The following is a 24,377-nucleotide window of genomic DNA, read 5'->3' as shown; positions in this document are numbered from 1 at the left end:
GTGGTGGAGGTGTTAAAGTATGCAGGATTTCTTCCAAACCAAACAATACAAAAAGTGATTTCACCAAAAAGGAAGGACTAAGCACCTGGTTAAGTCTCCACTTTCAAAAAAACCTGCATACTCACAGCCCTCGATGACATTACTGCCCATTTGTTACCAAAGTCAGTCCCGCTGAATTTTGTCTCTTCAAATCACACAGAATAAATAAAAATATTAGATGTGCCAACAGTCTGATGAAATTCAGTTTGTGCAGCATTTTCCAAAGGGAACATGCCATTCAGACCATGAGAAATTTATGGAGGTCTTGGACAAATTGCCCTTAACAGCTCATAAAATGCCCTTGAAATTAAAAAATGAGGGGTAAAAATGCCCCCGGTAATCAAGGGTGCCCTTCATTAAATGTCAACATGTAATTTTTTTTCCCTCAAGTATGTAATTATTCACGTGCAAATGCTGCTAGTGTCCCCTCTGAGCCACCATAAGTAAGCCTATTACCAGGCTACACTTTCCAGAGCATTCTGGACAACAAAAAGGAGCCGATTTTGTTGATCAGAAAACAGCTTCAGTAAGTAGGAGAAAATGTTGACACCACACAGCCAGTAGAGGAGGAAAATCCTGATCTCACACAGACCGCTGCGTCATCAGAAAATAAAACAATCATTATTGCAAGAAAAAGACTTAGGCAGGCGAATAGTGGAGACTGAACTGGTTGGTAATAGAGAGGGGGGAGGCAATAACTTCTTCAGTAAGACCTACTGCCTGTCCAGTAGGTTATATACTGAATTATGCTATAAAATAAATATGTTATATAAGCTGACTGCTAACCCATATGCAGTGCAAAAAACTACAGCTGAAATAAAAAAATTCTTTGAAACATTTCTGAAATTCCCCTTAAAATCTCTGTGTAAACTGTGTAAGAGAGAGATTCCATTTAACTTAACTGTACTTCTGAAAACTGCAAAACAAGCTACAAGTTCATCCCAAAATTGAAAATTGCATGTTTTTTCCTCTGGCCTGTAATACTATTTATCCATCTAGATCATTCTGGTGTGAGATGCAGAGGTTTGGAGATATCGGCCATAGAGATATCTGCCCTCTCTCCAATATAATGGGACTGGATGGCACTCAGCTTGTGGTGCACAAAATAAATAAATAAGTAAATTTGATAAATTCACTGCCAGTGTCTCCTTCCAAAAATTGTGACCAGTTGCTCAAGATAATCCACAGACCTTGTGGGCAGTTTCATATAGGAACTACTTTCTTGTTCCAGTGCATTCTGAAGTAGTTCCAGTAGAATCTACTGCAGAAAGAAAGTAGTTCCTACATGAAACTGCTCACAACAAGGTCTGTGGATTATCTTGATTGACCAGATCATGATTTTTGGAAAGAGACACTGAATTTTTCTAATGTATTTTTTGGCACTCTGAGCCCCACAGGCCAAGTGCCATTTAGTTCCATTATACTAGAGAGAAGGCAGACACCTCTACAGCGGGTATCTCCAAAACTCTTGAACTCACACCAAAAAAATATAGATGGACAAACAGCACCATAGGCCAGGGGAAAAATATATATTGCTTTTGAGGTGAACTGTCCCTTTTAATCTCTTTAAATATTTTGACTGTAGTCATGATAAATTTGAAAAAAGTAGCCTATATTTCCTAACTGCACACTAGCTTAGAAGCCTATGGGGGTTACCTGGATGTAAGCAAGGTTAAGGAAAATAAATACCCTGTAAGCGCTGTGTGCAAGACAAAATATGATGTTAGAAGGTCCACTGGCTGAAAGATAAGCACAGCAAACAAAAACTTTAATGCCATTCAGCCAAGATTAATTAAGGTGACTCTTACGGAAAATTTAAGGAACAGCTTTAAAGGTTTTCTGCAGCTAGTCAATGGTGTGTAATGAGTGAATATGCTTAAAATGGAAAAGAACATTGCTGTGATCTTAGGTGATACTATTACCGTTAGTGAGCATGAATTACTCTCTCCCAAAGGTAGAAACAAGACAACCAAGTCTGTCACCTGTGTTTGCAAAAAGAAATAACAAATTGATGATAAATTTGAGACAACTCCGTGAGCTCTCTAGCAAGGAATTTCTGCGGGAATTTCAGGAGATAAATAGATTATCACACTGGTCTCCAAATTGTTACTGAGGATCAAGAATGAGTCCACTGATAGTATCACAGATTAGTGTCCCAGTTCTTTCATTTCTAGCTTTGGGATGTAGTTATTACTGGATGCTGGATAGTTTTCTAATATCACAAGGTAAAAGGAAGCATAAAAAAAACAAACAAAAAAAAAAAAAACAATTTCAGGGTGGATATGTTCAGAAGCCTTATGGTGAGGCAGATCAGGATAGATATGAAGATGATGGGACAGACAGAAAGAAAAAGGAAGGAAGGAGGGAGGAAAGGAAGGGCGTACTAAGAAGAGTAATCAGCAGGAAAATCTCAGTGACTGTGTCTGACTGCTCATACTGTCTTATAACTTCCACAGCGAGTTTACTGTGTTCTTTTTCTGCTAATTACTAATTATCTGACATTTTTAGTCCAGAATAGACTAAAGGTGACTTTAGACCACCAACAAAATTCTTGCTACTTTGAAAACGACTACTGAACAGCATAGGACAAGTCAGATGTTAATAAAAAGGAAACAGTATGGGCTTTCAGACAGTTTAACTTCTACTCTGTATTCTCTAAAACTTTGATGACTGACCTCTTTCTCTCTCTCCCTCTTTTTATTCATCATACATACCCAGGCACAAAGCCTAGTCCCACACAGACAGACCCACTACTCTTTTCCTCCCACACACAAACCATCGGTGTAATACTAGAGCAACACAGTTAAGAGTCAGTAACATTAATAATTGTGTTACATTTATATCACTGTCTTTTGTGCTTTAATAATGTACGCACAAAATTAAGCAGGAAATGGTCACTGTTACTCAGAAGGGCTTAAAATACCAAATATTATATATCTGTGCTATAATAATTAGTTACTTGAACATAAAGTCCATCAGGGATTCAACATGAAGTGAGAAAAACACTTGCTTGATAAAGCTAGGGCACCCAAATGAAAAGAGCTTCATGCTCTTTAAGCTTTTATGTCATATTTTCATATAATGCACTGAATTTTTGGACTCTTTGGACATATTGGATTCTGATGTTATTATAAATATTTAGTGATATTTTTGATAAGTAGCTAATGTTGCCCATGACTTTAATGATAAATAAAATAAACAACAAATTAACCAACAATATGCAGCCTTGACTTGTTACTTTACCTTCATCGATAATGCTTCAATTTCCAGGTCCCATAATTTCATAGTAAAGAGGTGGTAATTACCGAGTAATTTATTTGAAATTTCTTAGAAATTACCTCCCAATTTCATGGTTAATTCTGTGATAATTAGCAAGTACTGTTTTCATGTAGTGGGTGGTAATCACCAAGTAACATACATCAAATTTCTTTAAAATTACCCACAAATTTCATGGTTTAGTCTGTGATAATTAGCATGTGTCATTTTCATGGTTTAGTCTGTGATAATTAGCATGTGTCATTTTCATGTAGTTGTTGGTAATTACAAGGCAGTGTATTTGAAATGTTTCAGAATTAAGCTGCTAAGTACCCCCAAATTTCATGGCAAGTATGTGACAATTGGCAAGTGTCATTTTCATGCAAGTAAATGGTAATTAACATGATCTTATTAAGAAATAGTGGAATATAATTATTACATAATGTTGGGATAATATTCAATGAATTGGAATAATTTTTAAGAAATTTCAGTTATGAGACTTTTTATTAACACATATTTACCATGAAATTTGGTGTAAATTTGTGGATAAATTAGGGCTGCAATTAACAATTATTTTCACAGTCAATTAATAAGATGATTATATTCTCACTTAATGGTTGTTTGTTTTAAAAGATCAGAAAAATGTGAAAAATGTCTATCTGTGTTTCCCAAAGCCCAAGATGACATCATCAAATGTCTTATTTTACTCACAAACCAAAAATATTAATTTTACTGTCACAGAGAAGTAAAGAAACCAAAAATACTCACATTAAAGAAGCTGAAATTGGAAAAATTTCTACTGTATTTCTGAAAAGATTTACTCAAACCAATTAATCAATTATCAGAATTGTTGCCAGTTAACTAAATAATCGATTAATTGTTGCAGCTGTGGGATAATTTTAAAGAAATTTCTAATATTTTACTCAGTAATTACCACCATTAGACTACATGAAACCGGTACTTGCTAATTATCACATAATTAATCATGAAATCTGGGGGAAATTTGTGAGTAAATATATTACTTGGAAATTACCACCTATTTACCATTATATTATGGTACCTGGAAATTGAAGCGTTACCTTATATTCTCGCAATTGTTTAGCTAGCTAAATGTAGCTAGCCTACAGCTAGTTGAAAAAAACCCAAACAAAGTTAAATACACTGCCTGGTTTTAACTATTAGACGTTAGCATTAGCTGTATCAGTGGTTTGGTGTTTTGGTGGAGCAGAGACGACGCCCGACTGCTAGCTTAGCTGCGGTTAGCTTAGCCAGCAGCCGCCGCCATTACCAGCCGATGTTAGCTAGCTGCGGCAGGCCTGGAGGTTTGCTGATATTATCTCAGTAGCTTAATTTGACGCTTTCTGCTTTTTCTGGGGTTTCTGGTTGATAGACAGTTACCACACTGCTTACACTAAACGTCTGTATTTGTCTTTAATGCAACAGGAAATCGGTTAACATCGTAAAACCAACGCGCATCTTTACCGCAAGCTAACGCGAGATTGTGGCTAGTAGTGCTCACAGCCTGCTTCCAGGGATGCTAAAGGGATACATTTAGGATAACGTAAGTGTCTACTGATGTAAATTTACCAGTCTAACAGTGGATAATGTACAAAATATCAGGGGTACATTAATCTAGCTACCGTTAACGTTTAAGTAACAGTCGATGCTAGCTAGCTAAGCAAGCATTCATACTGTATCTAACGTTAATATTGACACTTGGTTGGGGTGCAGGTGCAGATATTGTCCATATAATGAAACTGTTAACATCCCTGTGTGGTTAATGAGGATATAACTGCGTGTGTGTGCGAACCTTTTTGATATTGTAAACACGGGTCAACATCCCGATGCCTCTGTCGTTGAGGATGGTGAGTTTTTCTGCCAGTTTCTGCTGGCTGGGCTGGATCACTCCCCGAGACATCTTCTCGCCGTTCGGTTAAATTTCCAATTCAATCCAGAAAAATATCTCAAATCTTCCGCGGCCTCTTGCCCGTAAATGAAGAAAGAAGAAGCTGAGATTTATGGCGTTACTAGATTTCGCCCATGTTCAGATAGATATTCAGGGACAGCAGCTTCCTGTACTCCACCCCACCGTCTCCCTGCCTGTTTTTTTTTTTTTTTTTTCAGTCACAGGGATGAGGAGTTGTCCTGGTTTTCACAACGAGGCTGGCTCATGAAGCATTCAGGGACGCTCGTTAATAGTAATTCTCAGTACCTGGTATACCCCAACTAATCACGATTCAGTATTCTAATTTTAGTTGCCGAATGTGGGGGCCTAATAACGCCTGTATAGTACTTTAACACGATGTTCAAATTGCAAAATGTATATGAAGGATATTATTTTAACCACAGAGTATTAGAGCCAGGAATGAGGTGGAAATTAATTTTGTATTTTGAGAATAAAGTCAAAATGTTTAGAATTAAGTTCAAGTGTTAAGAATAAATCAAAATACCATTTCAAGAATAAAGAATAAAGTTTATATGGAAACATCATTTTGGCTTAATACTGGAAATATGAAACAAAAGATAAAATAAAGTAATAAAAAAACAATCTTCCTTCTCTGATTTAATTTTCCCTATTTACTTATTTACTTTATTCTCGAAATTTCAACTTTATTCTCGAAATGCAACATTTGAAAGCGATTTTCCTCCTCTGTTTTTTCCCTTATGCCTGGGCCTATCACTCTTCTGTAGAGTTTTCACTGATGCAAACTAATAACCATTTAAACAAACAATCTCATATTGCATTTTCCAAAAGGATGCTGAAGGGATATGGGTTGTAAGTCCTTTTAAGAAAATTAAATGTATAAAATGGGTGATTATATTACAATAAAATACAGTAAACCTACTTTACGGTGTGAGTAATTAAATCTGGTTTCTATTGTTCCATGTTCTTTCAACAGGATATGCTTTAACTACTCACCAAATGTTTATTTATTTTAGTAAAACTACAAATTAACTTTCCTGAGAGGGATGCATATTGTTCTCTCTCCCCAATCTATTTTCATGCTTTGTTCAAAAATCTCAAAAGTACAGTTTAACTGTATCAGTGTCAAACTCACTCATAGATAGATAGATAGATAGATAGATAGATAGATAGATAGATTTTAAATTTAATTACATGAATTAAACAAATATTAACACATTGTTAGCCACACCCTGGGCAGAGTCGTTACTGAATCCATTATGAACTATTTCACTGAGTCATTGAACGCATCACATTGTTGACGCAGCTTCCGACTCAGCTGTCAGTTCTTTTAAAGCACTGACTGCTGCGAGAGTAGCTGTGATTCTCACACTTTTCTATCCTGTATTAGCCTACATACTCTAACTGTAACATAATGTTATATCTAGGCTTAAAGTAGAGATGATCTAACGCTTTGTAGGACTTTGGTTGAATTCAATTCATTTAGAACAGGTGGGTTCACGAAGCAGGAAAACCAAAATGACAAAGCTCTGTGATTTTGTTCAGAAGCAACCACTTTTAATGTTATACGGTTACCTTAATGTCTACTTTGCAATTCCAAATGGGAGTGCAAGAGTAAAAGTTAAGTTTATGCACTTTTGTTGACGTCATTAAACTGTGTAACATGTTGCCAAAGTAGTAATAGGATAAAATTCGTTGAAGTTATTGTTCCACTGAAAAATATAATCGATTTGGTATGTTTTGGTGTTTGTTTATCTCAAGTGTGATTTAAAAAATAGTTCATTTACCTCTGCATTACAAGGTATAAACAGATCATCTTGCTCTGTTCAGTCTGATGCTTCCTCTAATAGTCTTTGGTTTGTTCCAGCTGACTCCTGTACACCCTGCTGTGATGCATTCGCTGGCTCAGGAGATCCAGGGCTTCACCAAAAACCGACTGAAGAAACAGTGCACCCGTGTTACCACGGTGACGGGCAGGAAGCTGCTGGAGAGGAGGAGTGATGGAGCAGAGGGAGAGGAGCAGGTTGAAGAGCTGGAGGAGGGAGATGGATGTGGATTTGTCGAAGATACAAGTCTGGACCTTCAAGTTGGTGTTGTTAGACCCTTCTTATTACTGGGTAACATGTACCATTAATACTTAATTTACTACAGCTACTACTAATAGTAATACTAATATACTAATAGTGCTGCTCTACTACTGTTTTTAACTTTTGTTCCTCAAGACTTTAGGGTTATCTTAGCATGAATGACCACCTTTCTCTGTAAGACATATACTTTTACAATATACTTATACATTCTTATACTCTTTTTTTAATTGTTACTACCTGCTACTGCCACCTACAGCACTTACTTACTGCAAGTATTACTACAACTGCCACTGCAGCTATACCTACTTCTTAACTAACTACTACTACTGCTTTTACTATCACTTCAATCATTTCTATCATCAGTACAACAATTATGAATATTACAACAACTACTACTCCTTTTACTATTTCTGCTACTTTTAGAACTTAAAAAAATTGATTCAATTCAATTCAATATGCTTTAATTTTTGCAAACAATATTGCCAAAGCATTAATGAAACAATAAAAATACAATGCAAATACTTGCACTAAAAAATAGTTTAGGTGACTTAAAATTGCACTAGATTTTTGAGTTTTGAGCCCAACTCAGACTCTTCAGTTTTGAAATAAACTTTAAAAATTTTTGCTGACTTACAATCTTTAGTTGAGATAATTTATTTTTCTTCTTTAGATGACCTCGAATCTTTGAGTTTTAGAAACTAAATAAATAAATAATTAAAAAATTAGTCACAGTGAGCTGCAAACCTGATTTGTGTGGTAAAAGAATTTGAGTTGAGCTCAAAACTCAAAAATCTATTGCTGTCCATTGCCTTAAAACTTTAAGGTTTTTCAACTTTTTCATTTTGACAGTGCAAATACAATAGAATCTTTTGATCACTACTAGAATTATTGCTACTCCTACAGACAAGTACTACTTCAGATAAATCTCAGACCACTGCGTCGGCTGTTACAACTACTATTTCAACTAAAACTCCCATCACTGCTACTATTGGTACTACTTCTACAAATATTATGACTACTCCGACTATTGCTACTACTACTCTAAAACCACCACAACACAAACACAAGTAACTGTTCAGATACTTCCACTATATTTTACTACTAACAGGGGTAGAAAGAGTACTCGATCTGCATCTGCATCTGGGAGACTATTGCTAACTGTGTCATTTCTTTTAGTAAAACATGTTGAAATTCTCTGATTTCAGCTTCTCAAATGTAAATATTTTCGGTTTTCTTTAGTCCTCTTTTGACAGTAAAATGAATATCTTTGTGTTTTCAACATAACAATACATTTGAGGATATCAACTTGGGCTTTGGAAAACAGTGATCAACATTTTCCCCCATATACTGACATTTTACAGACCAAACCACTAATCAATTAATAACTGATTAATCAAGAAAATAATCGACAGATGAAGATGATGAATAAAAGTTTAATGCACATCAGATAGGTTTTCATCTGCAGTGATGGTCTTACGCTACTTCATGACATCAAATTATGTTTGTCTCTGTATTTTTTTGATTTGAGAGAAACATCTAGTGGCAGAAATGACTTGTTTTGTGCTCAGGAGTTTTCTGAGTGAGAATTTCCCAAACTTTTTCAGCTCAAGGACCCCCCTCAATAGATGCACATTAGACCATTGGACGCACAGACCATTTGAGATTATACTCACAGTAATTTTCTTTTATTTTTAGGTTTGAAGATAATAAAGTCTTCAAAGTTAATGAATGATCAAACTAGGATTGCTCTAAATTACAGTCAATCAAAACTGCCAATCCTATTTCTTCCCTTGTTTCTCCAACTTCCAAAAAATGTGACAAAAGCTAAAATATTCACATCCTCCTTTTGCTGAGGGCCCCCTCACACCCACTCAAGGACCCCTATCGGTCCCTGAACCCCAGTTTGAAAACCACCATTCTGAATAACAGTTATTTACTTTAGTCCCTTTGAAAGGACACGTGCAGCACCTTTTCATGAAATACCCTCACAGAAAGAATCTCTGCAAACTTGAGAGCAGTACATCACCAAAAATCTACTGAGGTAAAAGTACAAGGGCAAAGAACTACAAACCTGAAATATGCTGATGTTGAAATGTAAGGGCAAAGGTGTGAGTTTGGAATTTTGATTAAAAATGAATATATAAAGAATTGCAGCAATTAAAGTTGTAAGTATCTATGGTAAAATATTCAAAACCCAAGGTTCACATATCAGCTTCTTTAGAGCTTTTGAATTCATTTCACCTTCGACAGTGAATGGAACTTGTTCAGAAATCACTGCATGACACAAAACGTTGGTATCGTGATAATATATAGTTATGTACATGTTAGTAATTGCTTTCCAATGCTAGCTATTACAGTGATACTGCTATTTTTTTTGCCCACCACCACTATTACCACTATTACTGCTACTGCACCAAGTGCTGGAGGGGGAACTGAAACAGGGATGGAAGCCCATTCCTGCCCATATCATGGAAAAATAAGATTCTGTAAGTCATTATAATGAGAAACTTTGTTGAAATAATGTATAAAATCTAAAATAATTTAGTATTGCAAGATATCTCAAAATAACGAGAAACTTCCTCAAAATGACTTATGTATAAATTTTCTCATTGAGATAGGGGAGACCCGGGGCAAGTGTAACTTTGTTTTATATTTTCCATCATAACTCACAGACCACTTGTAATACACTAGTCACCTTTTAAATGAGAAAACTATAATACAACTGGTACAGTTTCATCAATAAAGACAAGACTGTAATATTGATAATAATAATAATAACTTTATTTATATAGTACCTTTAAAAACTGAATTTACAAAGTGCTTTGACAGACAAAGCACAAGAGCACAAGAGCAGGATAACCATGAGGCAAAATAACGACAGAAGGCCAAACAGGAAGAAGACAAAATTAAGCTAAAACTGAAGTAAAACAAGACACAAGCAAAGACACTAAAACAGAGGAAAACAACACAAAACAGTAAAAGAGATAAGAACAGTAAAACTAGAAGAACATGACACTAAGAATAAATTAAAATAAAGAGGGCGGAGATTACAGAGCCATAACAGGATGTTGTCATGAAAGGAATGGAATAGGACAACATCATGCAATGTCAAAATGAATAAGTACATTAAAACGATAAAATTAAATATATTAAAAAGAGACAATGACAACACATAAAAGCAAGTCGATAAAAATGGTGTTTAAGAAGTGATTTAAAAGATGTCACTGATTCTACAAGCCTTATCTCCTCTGGCAGGTCGTTCCAAAGCCGAGGGGCCCTGAAGGAGAAAGCGCGGCCACCTTTAGATTTAAGCCTCGACTTTGGAACAGCTAGGACGGCCCCGCCCGAGGTTTTAAGGCTGTGTTCTGGCTCATGAGGGGTTAACATTTCAGCTATGTGGCTAGGGGCCAGACTCAGACAGGCTTTAAAAGTGATCAGTAAAATCTTAAAATCTATAATGAAGCCAATGGAGGGAAACAAGGGTGATGGGGGTGAATATTAATGTATTTAATTCAAGAGTTGCCCGCTTGGTGGTGGCAAGCATTACAGTGGGCAGTATCTCAAATAAAAGCATACCTCAAAGTAGTCACAGTACCGCTCTAATATCTAGTGATGTCACTTCCAAACAAGGTGCTCACATTGCTTGGACACCTCAAAGCACGCTTAAGGCATTCAAATGACCAGCAGTACTGCCACCATTACCACCTCTGTAATCTGTTGTCATGACCATGTCCATTTTACACTGGAGTTTGTCAGGTTTTTAATTGTCGAGCAGCAGGGTCTGTCACTGTGTCTCAGTTGCTTCAGTATTCCAGTCCACAAAGGCGCCAGGTCACGGTTTGTTCCGAATAATAAATAAATAAAATCCTAATAAATCAATGTCATTAATTTTGAATTCGTCTCGGGGAATGTGGCGCTGTGCCCTTCAGCCGGAGGACGCGGGGCGACACCTTCACATGTCAGCATGTATCCGTCCTTGAGCCTGACATTGAATCCCCTCACAGCTCTGGGGTGCTGTTCACTTCAGTAGCTTAGGCTGTGCTTTGACCTCACTGCAGGAGAGCATCAAAGAGAGAATTTCTCAGCAGGGATCAATAAAATATTACATCTGTTAGGCTCAATAGAGGTGACTCTTTCCTATACTGCGGTTCACTGCTAATAACACTAAACTGTTCGCTTCCCTGTTACGACACCTCGTAGGATCACTTCTTTGAATGGTTTGCTGTAAATCACCTTGTTAAACTTTTGACACATGTTCTCCAATATTGAAATGCCTCTTCATGGAGCTTCTCTGACAGTCTCTAATTAGACAACAGAGACACTTTTTGATTTGCTTTCATTTAACTTGGCAAGCAGCCTTTAATCTGAGATGCTCTTGTTACAGTTATTATATTATGTATATGTGTCCTGTGAGACTGGAGGTGATTTCCTCTCAGCGTACTTCAGCAGTTTTCTATGTTTTTAGTATCTGTATTATTTACAATAAGCTGCCATCCTTTGGTCAATTCCAGTGAGAGTTATTATTTTTTAATGCATATAAATAGGATAAGACAATCACAAATTACTATAAACCAAGTTTAAAATTCATAAATTACTAATAAAGCCTGTAGACCTTGAGTAAGTTGAGTAAACACAGGTTTTACCAATGACGCTAATTAAGGTCTCATTCAATTTAATGTAGCAGAGATGCGCAATAGCAGCAGCCTGACTCTGTCTGACCTGAATGCTACTGAAACTTAATTAGTACCATTGGTAACAGCTGTGTGTAGCCCACTATTTCATGTCAAAATTGTTATTATGAAAAAGTTATATTGTCGCTGTCCAGTGAAAATGTCTTTAAGCTGTAAAACAGCCTTGGTTTAAAGGAATAGCACAATATTTTGGCTTATTTGCTTTCTTGTTGAGTTAGATAAAGATAGAATATTCATATCTTCACCTTATATCCGTTGAATATGAATATGAAGCCAGGAAACAGTTTGCTTAAAGCTCATTCATTACCACAATGTACTTTTCCTTGTATAGGAAAGCTATTGCTCCCTGTTGCCAGCCTGCGTGCTAAGCTAAGCTAGCCTGTTGATGATTGCATCTTCATATTTACCACACAAATATGAGAGAAGTCTAGATCTTCTCATCTAACCGTTGGTAAGGAAGCAAGTAAGCATTTTTCTAAAATGTAAAGTAAGTTCTTTTCTATGCATGACAGTCAAAAAAGGACAGGAAAACAAGAATTTTATTACACAGAGGAACATTGTGCAAATGTCTAGAAGGCTCTTTAATCTCAAAGCGGTTCACATTTACAGAAATCAATGTGTGTGAAGGTTTTTTTTGCCTAATGACATAGAGTAATTTTATGAACTCACAAAAAAGCATAAAATGGACCTGTGGGTAGAATTTAGTGGCATCTAGTGGCGAGGTTGCAGATTGCAACCAACTGCCTCACCCTCCCTTTCCAAGCGTGTGGCACAGGGGTTCTCAAGCTTATTACTTAAAGGTGTGTATCTGTTTTTTTTTTTTGTTTTTTTTTCAAGGTCAGAATTTAAAAACATTTTAATAACATTTTCTTCTAAACAGAATAAAGACGACAGAGATCTGACTTCTGTTGTTTAGCAGATTGAATTTGGTCCCATGTGACACACATATTTGAAAATGCTCTGAAAATCCTGGCATTCCTGCGTCTTTTCACAGATGTGTCAGTTTAAATCTTTTCCTCCTGCACTGACGAGACATATGGGCAGGAGCTGGCTTATTTCCAAAGACGCTCTATCCTTTTGGATTTAGATTTACTTCTCAACACCACGAATTTGGCATTATGTGAAAGTGGCTTTCACTGCTGCAAAGAGTGCAAATAACGCTACTTTGAAGGCGACGAGCCGGAGGCAGTGAGTATCCACTCTGGAAATCTGGAGGAAGTCCTGCCTTCATATTCTGTTTCCTGCCCATATGTCTCTTTAACATAATTATCCAGCTCCTGCTATTTCAGACCACCGCTGCTGTCTTTGAAGAGCCATTTGACAAATTGAAAGAGACTGTTGCTCATTCTGTTTTAACTGTCTCCTTCAATGATTACCTGCTTTCTCTCAGCTGAAGCAGTCGTCCAGGTTGGCTTGCTGTGTGGTCTTTCTCTTTTCATTTCCTCCATTAGTCTTTGACCTGCTTCCTCTGCTGCATTAGTCATTCAAACTCCTGCTCTTATGAAGACTGTTGTCATAAAAACTCCTTTGCTAGCTCTTTTCATGAAAATCATAAACTTCCCTCACTGCAGCTGTAGATAATATTGAATGTTTATATCAGCAGTTTCTAAGCCTAGCCTAGCGCTACTGTACAAATCATCTGATTCATTTTTTCCTGTAGCTTTAAGCCATTTTACTGTTGGTTTCCGCTGACTGATATCTTCCCTCCTCAATGTTGCAGCTGTTCAGAAAGGTTTTTCTGTCTGAATGTTTTCCTACTAAGTGATATAGGTGCTGATATCTTGCAGCATTTGCCTTCTGCTGCTTAAGTTTTACAGCTTTTTTTTTTAACAACTCTTTCTTTATAAGCACTTTTTGTTCTCTGGTTTATTTTATCAGGAATAAAGCTGCAGAAATAAGCCTTTCACATTTTGCCAGAGCCCAAGGTGACATCTTTAGATCACTTGTTTTATTCAGCCAACAGTCAAAGACCTGAGATATTCATTTTAAAAGGATAAAATAAAGAATAATAGCAAACACTCACATTTTTGAAGCTGGAATCTGTGAATATTTAGCAGTTTTGTTTGACAAATTACTTAAAAAAGACTAGAGAGATTATCAAACATGTTCATTCATTTTCTATCCATCAACTAATCAACCATTTGCTTCTGCTCTAATTATGAATAAAAATGTACATGTAAATTGGATACACAGTTAGTCTAAATATTATCCAAATTGTAGTATGGTACAATATCCAGATTGCAGAAGCTGCAAAACAGCCTCATAATGAACAGGGACGTCACAACTTCATCTCTTATAATAAGCTCCTGAAATGGATCGAAATGAGCTAAATCGGAAAACGAACCAAAATCAAAAGGGATTGGTGTACCCCCCCACTGTCCACACATCTGGTGTGTGTCTGAAGCAAAGGAAAAAAAAACACTTCAAAGATGACACAGTGTAGCAACAGGTAGCTCTCAGGTAGACTTTTCACTGACGGTGTCATAGATGCATCCAGTCCTTCGATTGACCTTTGTCTGCCCCCACCCCAACAATTAAAATAAAAACACGATTCCAAAAGTCAAATTCAATCATGGATTTTGAGAATTGTGGCACCCTAAAAAGTGAAGTACTGTTGTGCTGCTGAGATGCTCTGGCCTACAAATCTACCAAGTTTGGTACGGATTAGAGATGTGCTGCTTTCATTTTTTTCTTCCTAATACTAATTCCAATGCCTTTGCATATCAACCAATACCAGATACTGATACCAGTGTGTTAAAGGAGCAATATGTAGCAATTGCTTGTGCAAAAATTAGTACTGCAGTCCAAATAAGTGAGGTTTAGCCACAGACTGTATTAAATAAAATCCAATTTAATATACCATCTATGGTTGAAGTGAGTGTTTTCCCTGCTGAAGCAGGGCGCGGGAACATCGCACGAACACAAGATGCACGCAACATCATAATCTGACACTACACTGATCAGCTGTTTATAACTGTCAGTTGTCTGTCAATGTAAAGTTAAGTCTGTTATCCTGAAACCAAAAGCTCACTGCTCTGAAAATACACACTCTGGAGTTGGAGTTCAGTGACTGCCTGCCACACTCCATTAACATATTGCTCAGTTTAACTGTTATAAACATGTACTCCTTCTAAAAGATTATTAAGGATTTCTTACAACTCATAAACAAATCAGTGAACATTCGGCATCAATTTGAACTGAAATGGGCAAACTAAAACAGTTATACCAGCCTGGAATAGAAATTTCAAAAGAGGACACTATGGCTGAAGTGTTGTTATCAGGAGTATTTCAACCTAACATGTTTCTTTAATCTCCGATGACATATCATGGTCATTTTAAGAATTATTACAGTAAATATATAACAGATTACTCACAGATTAACCCAAAATATAACAAAGTACAGATCCTGTGATTTTAATAGTTTTGTTATTCAGTGAAAATGAAACTCACAATGCAAAAATGATCATTCCCATTAAATGAGATAAGATAAACCTTTATTAATCCCTAGAGGGAATCGTATTGCAATCGCAATAACTGTCAAAATAATTGCAGTTTTTTTTACCATATTGTGCAGTCCTAATTTTTTTTCCTCTCATGTAAAAATAACAAGGGAGATATTGATGAATATTTAAGTGAAGAACAAGTGAAAAGGAGCATTTCACCATTTTATAACTGATCACTTATTGTCAGCCTGCAGGGAGCATTTTTTTTTTTAAATAGATACATTTTTGTAAGCAGAGTCATGCCCTCCTGTCGGTCTTGTCATCGAGTTTCCTCTGCCTCTTTCAGCCTCTCAGGATGCAGCCCACGACATTGACACCCTGCAGAGACATAAGGTCAGTACAGGGGGATCAATACACCGGGCATGCCCTTGCCTCTTTGTGATCGCATGTGCAGTGACATGAGATTAGAGGCGGCCATGTAGGTGCGCTGTCCTGCGGGCCTGCGTCAGCCAGCCAATAGCCGGAGGAGCGCCATGACTCATGCAGTGACAATTTGGCTCAGCAGAGGGAGTAAATGATTACAGTAAGTCTCAGCGCTGCTTCTCCACACACCAGAGAAATGTGACTACTCCTCTCTGCAGTGGCTGCTCGCAGGCATGAGCATATTGCTGCCTGTGCAGTCTCAGGATGATGAATTGGAGAGATTACAAATACCTTCAGTTCCTGTTTCTCAGATGAAACCGTTGACAGCATAATAACCAAATCAACCAGGCTTTCCCAGATAGCTATTAAAGCTCAGGAGACCTGACTGAACTCACAGGACAATTTATAAAAGGGTCTGTTCTTACCAATAAAACATTTAATAAACATTAACTGGTATCTCTACTAAAAAAAGACCATAACATTGTGTATCAGTTGAAGTGTAGTTTGTGGGGAAAACAAATCTTTATTCAAGGCATAGCATATTTTGATGAAGATTTGAAAAAATGCTGCAGATGTCATCCTTTTTAAGAAAGCTACCAAATCCTGGGGTATACAGCAACAAACACGCGCTCATGTCTAGTTTAAATGTGATGTCTTTAAATGTGTGCTTCGTGGTTTTTCCTGTGCTCATTTTGTATTTAGTTTTATGATATTTTGTCGTATCAACTAGCGTCGGATGGCTGTTTTCCAGCTTGCCAATGTATGCTGTATCTGTCCCTATCAAATTAACTATTAATAATAAATAAATACATGCATTTTGAAGTCCATAAGTTAGTTTAGTTTGGTTTTTCACAAATGTTGCTCAAACCTTAGTAAATCGTGAAGTTGTTCGGGACTATTTTCTGCTGCGGATTAATCCACATTCCTTGCACTAGTGAGTATTTATGTTAGGAAGTGGTGTATGTGGGATTTAATGTACATGAATAATTGTGAGTGAGTTCAAGGTGATAAAGGAGCATGTCCCTCAGTATTTGGACAACAATGGAGCTCTGTGGCTCAGAGGAACAAGATAGATCAGGCTCTGGATATACCCACAAATATTTGTTAGTAGAATCAATTCACAACTGGTTTTGGGATTTGTTGGCAATTAGAAAAACATAGAATATCACCACGATCCTTTAACTGGTGGAAAAGGATGTTAGAAGTTAGAAGGAGTCCAAAAGCAGGACATGTCAGTACGACACTAAGATGTAAAACAGGAGAGAATTTAGCCCCCTGAGCTACAGTAAGCTAAATTTAAGTGAGAGTAGACAGACACTGTAAAATGAATTGGAGCCATCTGTCTTCTGTCCCGTGTTCTCCCTCTCCCTCCTCTGCTCCCTCTCTCCCTCTCTGTCCTCTTCATCTTCCTCCCCCCCTCTCTGTCAGCCCTCTTTCCCGCTCCGTCTCTCTGCTCGCTCCCCCCGCGCTCAGTCACATTCAGGTGGTGTCATGTCATCAATATGGCTGACGGAATATCTCTCCTGCCAAAAGCCAAAACAGCCTTCAAGAGAAGTCAATGCTCAGGGGTCGTTTGCTCAAGGAGTTTCATGTGTCTTTCTGTCTCCCTGTCGTCCCTGTCAGGTGTCTCATGTGCTAAACGTGGCCTACGGAGTCACCAACCTGTTCCCAGATCAGATGGTTTACAAGACCCTCCAGATCCTGGACCTCCCAGACACCGACATCACTTCATACTTTGAGGAGTGCAGCTCGTTCATAGATCAGGCACGAGAACAGGTAGACACAAACACAAACACACACAAACACACACACATGAACCAATACTAACAAGTATCAATTCTTTAACATAAAATACATGCTTTTTTTTTTTTTCAAAAATTTGCTTTTTGTAAGAGAGTCAGTAGTTAACTGTCCGATAAAGCTACAGCCAAGTTTTTATGCCTCATGTTTTCGGGTTTGGCTCAAACATCACTTGGATTTGAGGATGAACTGATCAGAATTTGGAGGTCAAAGGTCACTGTGACCTCACTTAACACTTTGGGGGTATAATTCAAGAATCTATATGCTAATTATGACAAAATTTCACTCATATCTAAATAAATTAATAGCTACAATAGATAGATTGAATAAATACTGTAGAATAAAATGATGAACAGTTTATATCCAAAGGTCAAACATCGACTCTACTGTGACTTGAGTCTCTGTACTCCTCTGTAAAAAATATTGAAGACAGCATGTTTCTCACTGGAAATTATTCACTGGAATCAAACAACAGTATAGTGAAAACATTCATTTTGCCCCCCAAAAACAAACAATACCTTTTATTAAATTCCTTCAAAGTCTCTACTACATATTGTATATTATGAAACTGAACAGACTTGGCTGTAAACTGTAACTTGACTGGTTCATGGCTGCAAACAACCTTCTTTTCTAAGTCTGCAGGACAATGAATAACTATATTTCCCAAAATGCCAATTTCCTTAAATTAAAATATAGACATATTTTCAGTATTTACAGTGAGATGTACCGAAGACTTTTAAAGTACAAGCCTCTTTTTTTAGCCTTATATGTTTATATAGTATATTATGGTTTGTTTGCGTTATTGTGTGACTTCTGTGAATCCGATTTCATTAAAAACAGATAAGTCACAAAATAACACAGACTGACCAATCGATCGGGGGGACAGCAGGCTAGCAACTCATGTGCTGTGTGAGGTAAAAATGACCAAAGGAGTCTGGTTGTTTTGGAGAGAGCAATACAGCTACTTATATGACCTCCATTTCCTGTTGGGAAGGGCTGTCGGATGGCAAAGTGCAAAAATATTCTGAACATGGCATGCTCCTGAATTGATACTGATTTTTTTAGGTGGACCTTTTTCAGGTAGATAAAATATGTTTTGCTGCTGACCCTGTCTACAGCAGCACATTGCTTAGCTTCCATCATTTTCTATGAGTAATACACCGATTATGGATAAACACCTCATACAACCCTGTTTCAAACAATCTGAACTATCACTTAAATGCTGTAGTTTGATAAGAGGGAACTATTTTATATACTGTCTGGAAGTTTAATTAATGTTTCAGCTGTCCATAACATTTGTATTGTGGTATAAAAAGAACAAAACTTACTTTTTTTTTTTTTTTTTACAAAAAAAGTATATACTTTTTATTAATTGCATGTACTTTGCTCACTGTGCCGCAAACTCATATCATTGTATCAAAATATTTTCATTTTTATTATTACTACCATCATCACTATGATAACCATCATCACCAATAATAATAACAATTACAGCAACAGCACCAGCACCAAAAGTAATTATGAAAATGATAGCAGAAATTGTTAAACTAATGATACAAAGGAAAATAAATGTCATAAATTAATCACATACTAATAAGAAGATAAATACAAGCTGATTGTTGGAAGGTCGGAGAAAGGAGGGACTCTACAGTATGGCATCACAGTGTTTCCCCTACTCTTACTTATAATTGGGTTTACTTTGTAAAAGAAAAAAGTACAATACTTACTTACTTAGTCCTCTTCTTCCCAGTTGGGGAAAAATGCTTCAACGCCATTAAAAGTACAATATCTCCTGAACCCTTGTGGAGCGGAAGTATAAATATGAAACTGAAATGACAGAGTAAAGTACAAATAACTTAAAATTCAACTCTGCGTGGGATCTCCCACCTCTGATAGAGACATACAAATAGGACACAGACAAACACACACAGAAGACCTTTCATGGTTCTAGCAGATAAAAAATGCATCAAATCTGTTAAAATATTTCTGTATCTGCTTTCTCTCAGGATGCTCATGTAGCCTGAAAACGCCGCCTTTTATATCTGCCGCCTAATTTAACATGTCAGTGTGCACACACAGCTATTCTGCTACCTCACTGTGATGCATTTGCACACATCTAGAGCGGTCGGTTATCTGTAACTCAGCACAAAGGCGAGGCGGGTGGTCGAAATACCTATTAAAAGACCACGCTGGGGTCATTTAATGGAAAAAGTTAAAATATTCTCTGCTTACACTTTTTTTCCTCAGTCATTTCACATTGTGTACGTGTTACTTTTTAAGGGACTATTTCCTGGCAGAGACTTGCAGTTCTTCCTCTGCGTGCGTGCGTGCGTGTGTGTGTCAGGAGATTGACCGTAAGCAGAACGTAATGTGATGTGAGCACTGATATGAAAACGCTCAACTCGAGCGCAATGAAATAACAGCAAAACAAGAAACTCTGACAAAACCAAATTAAGTCTCCATGTTCGCTGTGATGGATTATCTTGCTCAGGCAATTTTCGGTCTGTAGAAGTTTTCTGTTGTTTCTCTTTTCGAAAAGGAAAGAAAACAAGACGTGATGTGTGGCTACGGTGACTGCAGACACCAGCACAAATAATATAAAGTAACAGAGAAAGCTGTCTGATTGATAGAAACTTATGAAACACTGATATCACTGATATGGCCTCTCTGTATGTGATTGTATTTTACCCAGAGGAGCTGCTTTATTGGGTTATATTTTGGAATGAAAGCACAGATAACATGCCAATTACAGCAACCAAAGCACTGCATGTATGTGTAGACAAAGTCACTTTAAATCTCTTGTCCTTCAGTGGCTATTGATTGACATGTAAAATTAAAAAAATGTGCAGCATTGGCTGTTCCACTCCATCTGAGCCAGGAAAGAGACTTTATTCTGTGATGGGAGGCTCCGTGTTGAATAAAAGAGACAAATGTGTCAATATGCTGAGCTTCAGAACTGAGCCGTGGGCCTGCACGCATTGTCTAAAGATGTGGCTGGAATTTAAAAAATTCATTTCCAGCCAGGCACTCTAGGCAGTAAAATAATTACATCAACATTAATATTAATCATATCGCAAATTTTGACACACACACACACACACACACATACACAAACCGCAGACACAGATTTATTCCGTCTCAACTTGCCCTACATGCTCTGTCTAATGCTGCTTTCAGAGATGTCGGAAAGTTAGAAATTACAGATTTTCACAAGGAAAAAATGCAGTGAAATGACTGTTCAGGCTGTCATTTTTTACAGTCTCTCTTATGTCATTTCAACATGGCCAATTACTCTTATTAAAACATCGTTTTTAAATAAACATAGCCACTCAGCCTCAGAATATCAGCCGCAGAAATTTATTCCACAGCCTAAATAGAAAGAGGTGAATGTTGTTGATTTTTTAAAAAGTCAATGTTGAAGTGCGTTCTGACAGTTAAGGCGCAGGAAGCGCTCTGTGTGGCTGAACGCAGGGTTTATTTATCGGTCAAGGCTGCAGCGTTAAAAGCTTATGAGCTGCTGCCTGAGGCGTATCGCCAGAGCTGTAGGTCCTGGGAGAAGTCTAGTAAGCAAATGTATGTGGAATTTGCCAGGGAGTTAAATGCTCATTTCAGTCGTTGGTCTACTTCACTGGGGGTTAATACCTGTGCTGCGTTGTGTGACTCGTGCAGTTTAAAAATTCAGTTCCTCTGCCTACACAAATGAACAGTGGAAGGATCCAGTCCTCACCATGGTAAGCTGGAAAGGCCTGCATGGAGTAAGATGCAGTTTGATCCAAGCAAAGTGTGTAACTAAAGCAAAGGCAGGGGACACTGGAAAGCAGAACACTTTGTAAAATCCAGTGCTAAAAGTAGGTTTGGTAGTGAGCTCAACAAATAAGATTCCACTTACCTCCAGTGTATTGGGGTGGCAGCAGAAATCACAGAGATGGAGATCTAAAGGCTTAAAGTCAGTGTTAAGGGAAAAGGGGAGTTTTTCTTCTGAACACATTACACATTTCAGAAAGTAGATGCTGAAAATATGAGAAAACACTGAGAACTATCTAGTACTGAACTGTGGAGTTTAAGTATTAAACTGTTGTTCATGTTTTGGGTGTTTAGGATTCTTTGGGCGGACCTGAAACATGGCTCAGGGACGTGCCACAGCCAACCTCATTGTTTGCCTGTGTCTCACTCACTTTCTCTTCCCACAGGATGGTGTGGCGCTGGTCCACTGTAACGCAGGAGTATCACGCTCTTCCTCCATTGTGATTGGCTACCTAATGTTGAGGGAGGGGTTGTCGTTTGATGACGCATACAGCCAGGTGAAACTGGCGAGGCCCTACATTCGCCCAAACCCCGGCTTCTACCAGCAACTACAGAAGTACAAACCTTAAAGCTGCATTACTGTTTTTTTGTCCATTTTGGAGCAGCGGAAACCAGCTGTTTTTTTCTGTTTTTAGATTATTTTTGGGAGGCTTTTTAACATTAATTTAATAAGACAGCTTTAGACAGATGACAGGGAATGGCGTGTAGAGAGGGAAGACATGCAGCAGTGGGCCACAGGCTGGAATGGAAGCCATGTCTGCTGCTGAGGACTCTTAGCCTTTGTACCTGTGGCGTGCTTGAGCACCTCATATCATCACCTTTTAAGTTATTATGGCGAACTTGTCAGAAAACGCTCACCTATTTACACATCCAGCAAATACAGAATGCATTCAATACTGATTTTTCTTGTAACTCTGCTTTGGTCTCCACCAGCTCCTGAAGGAAATATCTGAATCTGTAGCTGCTAAATGCTCCACTATTGTCGCCTGATAGTTGCTGACTTTCTCTGCCTGTCTTTTTCACTGAAAACAGCTTCCTGCTGAACCCAACCAGAGAAATTAGGTTGTGTAAAACCAAAACAATTAGCGGAGAGATGCTTCAACGCTCTGTAGAGCTTAAGAGAATTGCCGTTTTTTGTCATAATTCTCAGTGGACTTGCAGTGACTCTTTCCTCGTCAAACTGTTTCATTTGATCCATTAAAATATTGATTAGTGCTGTTTTAAGGAACTACAAATCTCTACAACTTAAAAGACTACAATATCTACTATTCAGTGTTGTGCCAAAAACTGTATGGCTTTAGTTGGATATTTCTTTTACCTGTAATAAATTTTGTTTTCAAAATTGTCCCACTATTTTTCTATTTTTCTCCACTTTCTCTGTCTTTTATGTTTTATTATCAAGGATAATTCTATGATAATAGCTTTTTGGCACAAAATACAACCCATAAATAATGCCAACACATAAATAATGCCATAGAAATTTCAACACAAGGTCAAACTCTTCTCAGTGCTCTCAGTCACATCTCGTGGGGCTTCCTCAGCTGTCACGAAGAAAGTTTTTATCACTTCCATCTGGTATAGAATTTTCATATATGTAATAATAACATATGTTTTTTTGTACCATATGTATCCTCATGCACTTGCCCAGTATGTATGCATGTGTTGAGTGTCATTTTCAACCCTTTCGTCTAAAAATAGTCAGTAAGTGAAAAAACGCGTCTGCTTTAATACCACAGTAATAAAAGCTTTGTTAAGAAACTGATTTCTTATCAGTTCTGTTAATTTTGGAGGCACTTATTTTCTTTGCAGTATGGATTGTTTTCTAATTAAAGACGTAGCAGTTTTTCCTGAGGTACAACTTGATTTCTTTCTTCTCTCACAGCACAAACACATACACCATCAATTATAATGATTACCCTCGCTGCTGCATTGTCTCTATCAATTTAACAACTTTGCAAAGTTGATGCGCTAACCTCGTTCCCTTGAAATAATTAGCTTGTAATTAGCTTGATAGATAATGAGGGAGAATCCAGTTGGCTCACACGCTAATCAACAAACACCGCTGGGACGAGTTCTGGACGCTGCAAACTCACAGCACACAAATCTATATCATAGCCTCATCTCCACTGTTTATACGTAGAAATACAGTCTATAGATGTGTGTTTGTGGTTCACCCAGCTGAGAACATTTACTGATGGTTATTGATATGATCAATGTCCAAGATGGTGGAGTTAAAAGTCCAATCCATAGAGGAGATGTTCTGCATGTTGTTTTCCTTGTGAAAATCTGTAATTTCTAGGTAGCTAATCTAAATGCATTAGTACAAGTATTCCATTTTTAAGACAGAAAATCGGAAAATACATGCTCTGAGTTATAGACTTCAATCTATAACGTTACAGTTGTAGTAATAGTAAATGTATGATTATGTCATTTTAAGCTAAACTTTTGAATTTGTAGGCACAAAATATTTTCTAACCATGCTAGTGTTTTGCGGATGGCAATATGATGTCTTTGGTCTAAACTGAAATATGGATTCAAGATATCCATGACTAGTGCCAGGTTGACACAATATTTCAGCTCTGTTTTCATCACCATGATACATCAAAAATTATCTAAAGAAAAATCTCATTCCCACTTCTTTTTAACTGGCTAACATGCTACTTATGGGGAAAATGTAAACACAGGCTTGCTTGATCTAATTTCATAGAAAATCTGACCTGGTGGCAGCCATTAATAATAATTATGCACAAATAGCCCGTCTTCTTGCTAATGATCTTGTAAACTTATGCAGGTCAAACAGAGGCATCAATATTAAATTTCATCTCTTTCATAAACATATTAAAACTCCTTGTAGTAGCATTAAGTCAGCAAATAATAAAATGTTAGCTAATTAGCTAGCTAACAATTTGCT

General features: G+C 37.3%; 2 protein-coding genes across 4 annotated transcripts in view; one reads left to right on the top strand and one right to left on the bottom strand.

Annotated features, from left to right (window-relative positions):
• The window catches only part of nckap1 (NCK-associated protein 1), a 43,629-nt gene extending 38,207 nt beyond the window's left edge, over positions 1–5,422 (bottom strand). For both annotated transcript variants that reach the window (XM_084736665.1, XM_084736667.1), the window contains exon 1: positions 5,105–5,422. In XM_084736665.1, coding sequence (XP_084592791.1) covers positions 5,105–5,212 — 108 coding nt within the window. In that variant the 5' untranslated portion in view covers positions 5,213–5,422. The remainder of the gene's footprint in view (positions 1–5,104) is intronic.
• LOC146315728 (dual specificity protein phosphatase 19-like) lies at positions 4,536–22,461 on the top strand. Of its 2 annotated transcripts, XM_084736669.1 has the most exons (6): positions 4,536–4,616; positions 4,738–4,855; positions 7,086–7,335; positions 15,786–15,832; positions 17,486–17,638; positions 21,853–22,461. In XM_084736669.1, the coding sequence occupies exons 3-6, from the start codon at positions 7,110–7,112 to the stop codon at positions 22,033–22,035; spliced, it is 609 nt and encodes a 202-aa protein (XP_084592795.1). In that variant the 5' UTR covers positions 4,536–4,616; positions 4,738–4,855; positions 7,086–7,109; the 3' UTR covers positions 22,036–22,461. The 2 variants fall into 2 exon arrangements, with proteins under 2 accessions (XP_084592795.1, XP_084592794.1); XM_084736668.1 differs by lacking the exons at positions 4,536–4,616; positions 4,738–4,855 and adding an exon at positions 6,553–6,709.
• The last annotated feature ends 1,916 nt before the right edge of the window (positions 22,462–24,377 follow it).

This window comes from Lutjanus erythropterus, chromosome 14 (genome assembly GCF_056507025.1).
Source record: "Lutjanus erythropterus isolate fLutEry1 chromosome 14, fLutEry1.hap2, whole genome shotgun sequence".
Taxonomy (NCBI): Eukaryota; Metazoa; Chordata; class Actinopteri; order Lutjaniformes; family Lutjanidae; genus Lutjanus; species Lutjanus erythropterus.
The sequence above is the reverse complement of the archived record's forward strand: the minus strand, read 5'-3'. Positions and strand labels throughout refer to the sequence as shown.

Excerpts from the sequence above, each read along its gene's own strand:
- LOC146315728 (XM_084736669.1), top strand. The coding sequence starts at position 7,110 with ATGCATTCGCTGGCTCAGGAGATCCAGGGCTTCACCAAAAACCGACTG. Across the intron at positions 15,833-17,485 it reads ACACCCTGCAGAGACATAAG|GTGTCTCATGTGCTAAACGT; the intron begins GTCAGTACAGGG and ends CGTCCCTGTCAG. Across the intron at positions 17,639-21,852 it reads TAGATCAGGCACGAGAACAG|GATGGTGTGGCGCTGGTCCA; the intron begins GTAGACACAAAC and ends CTCTTCCCACAG.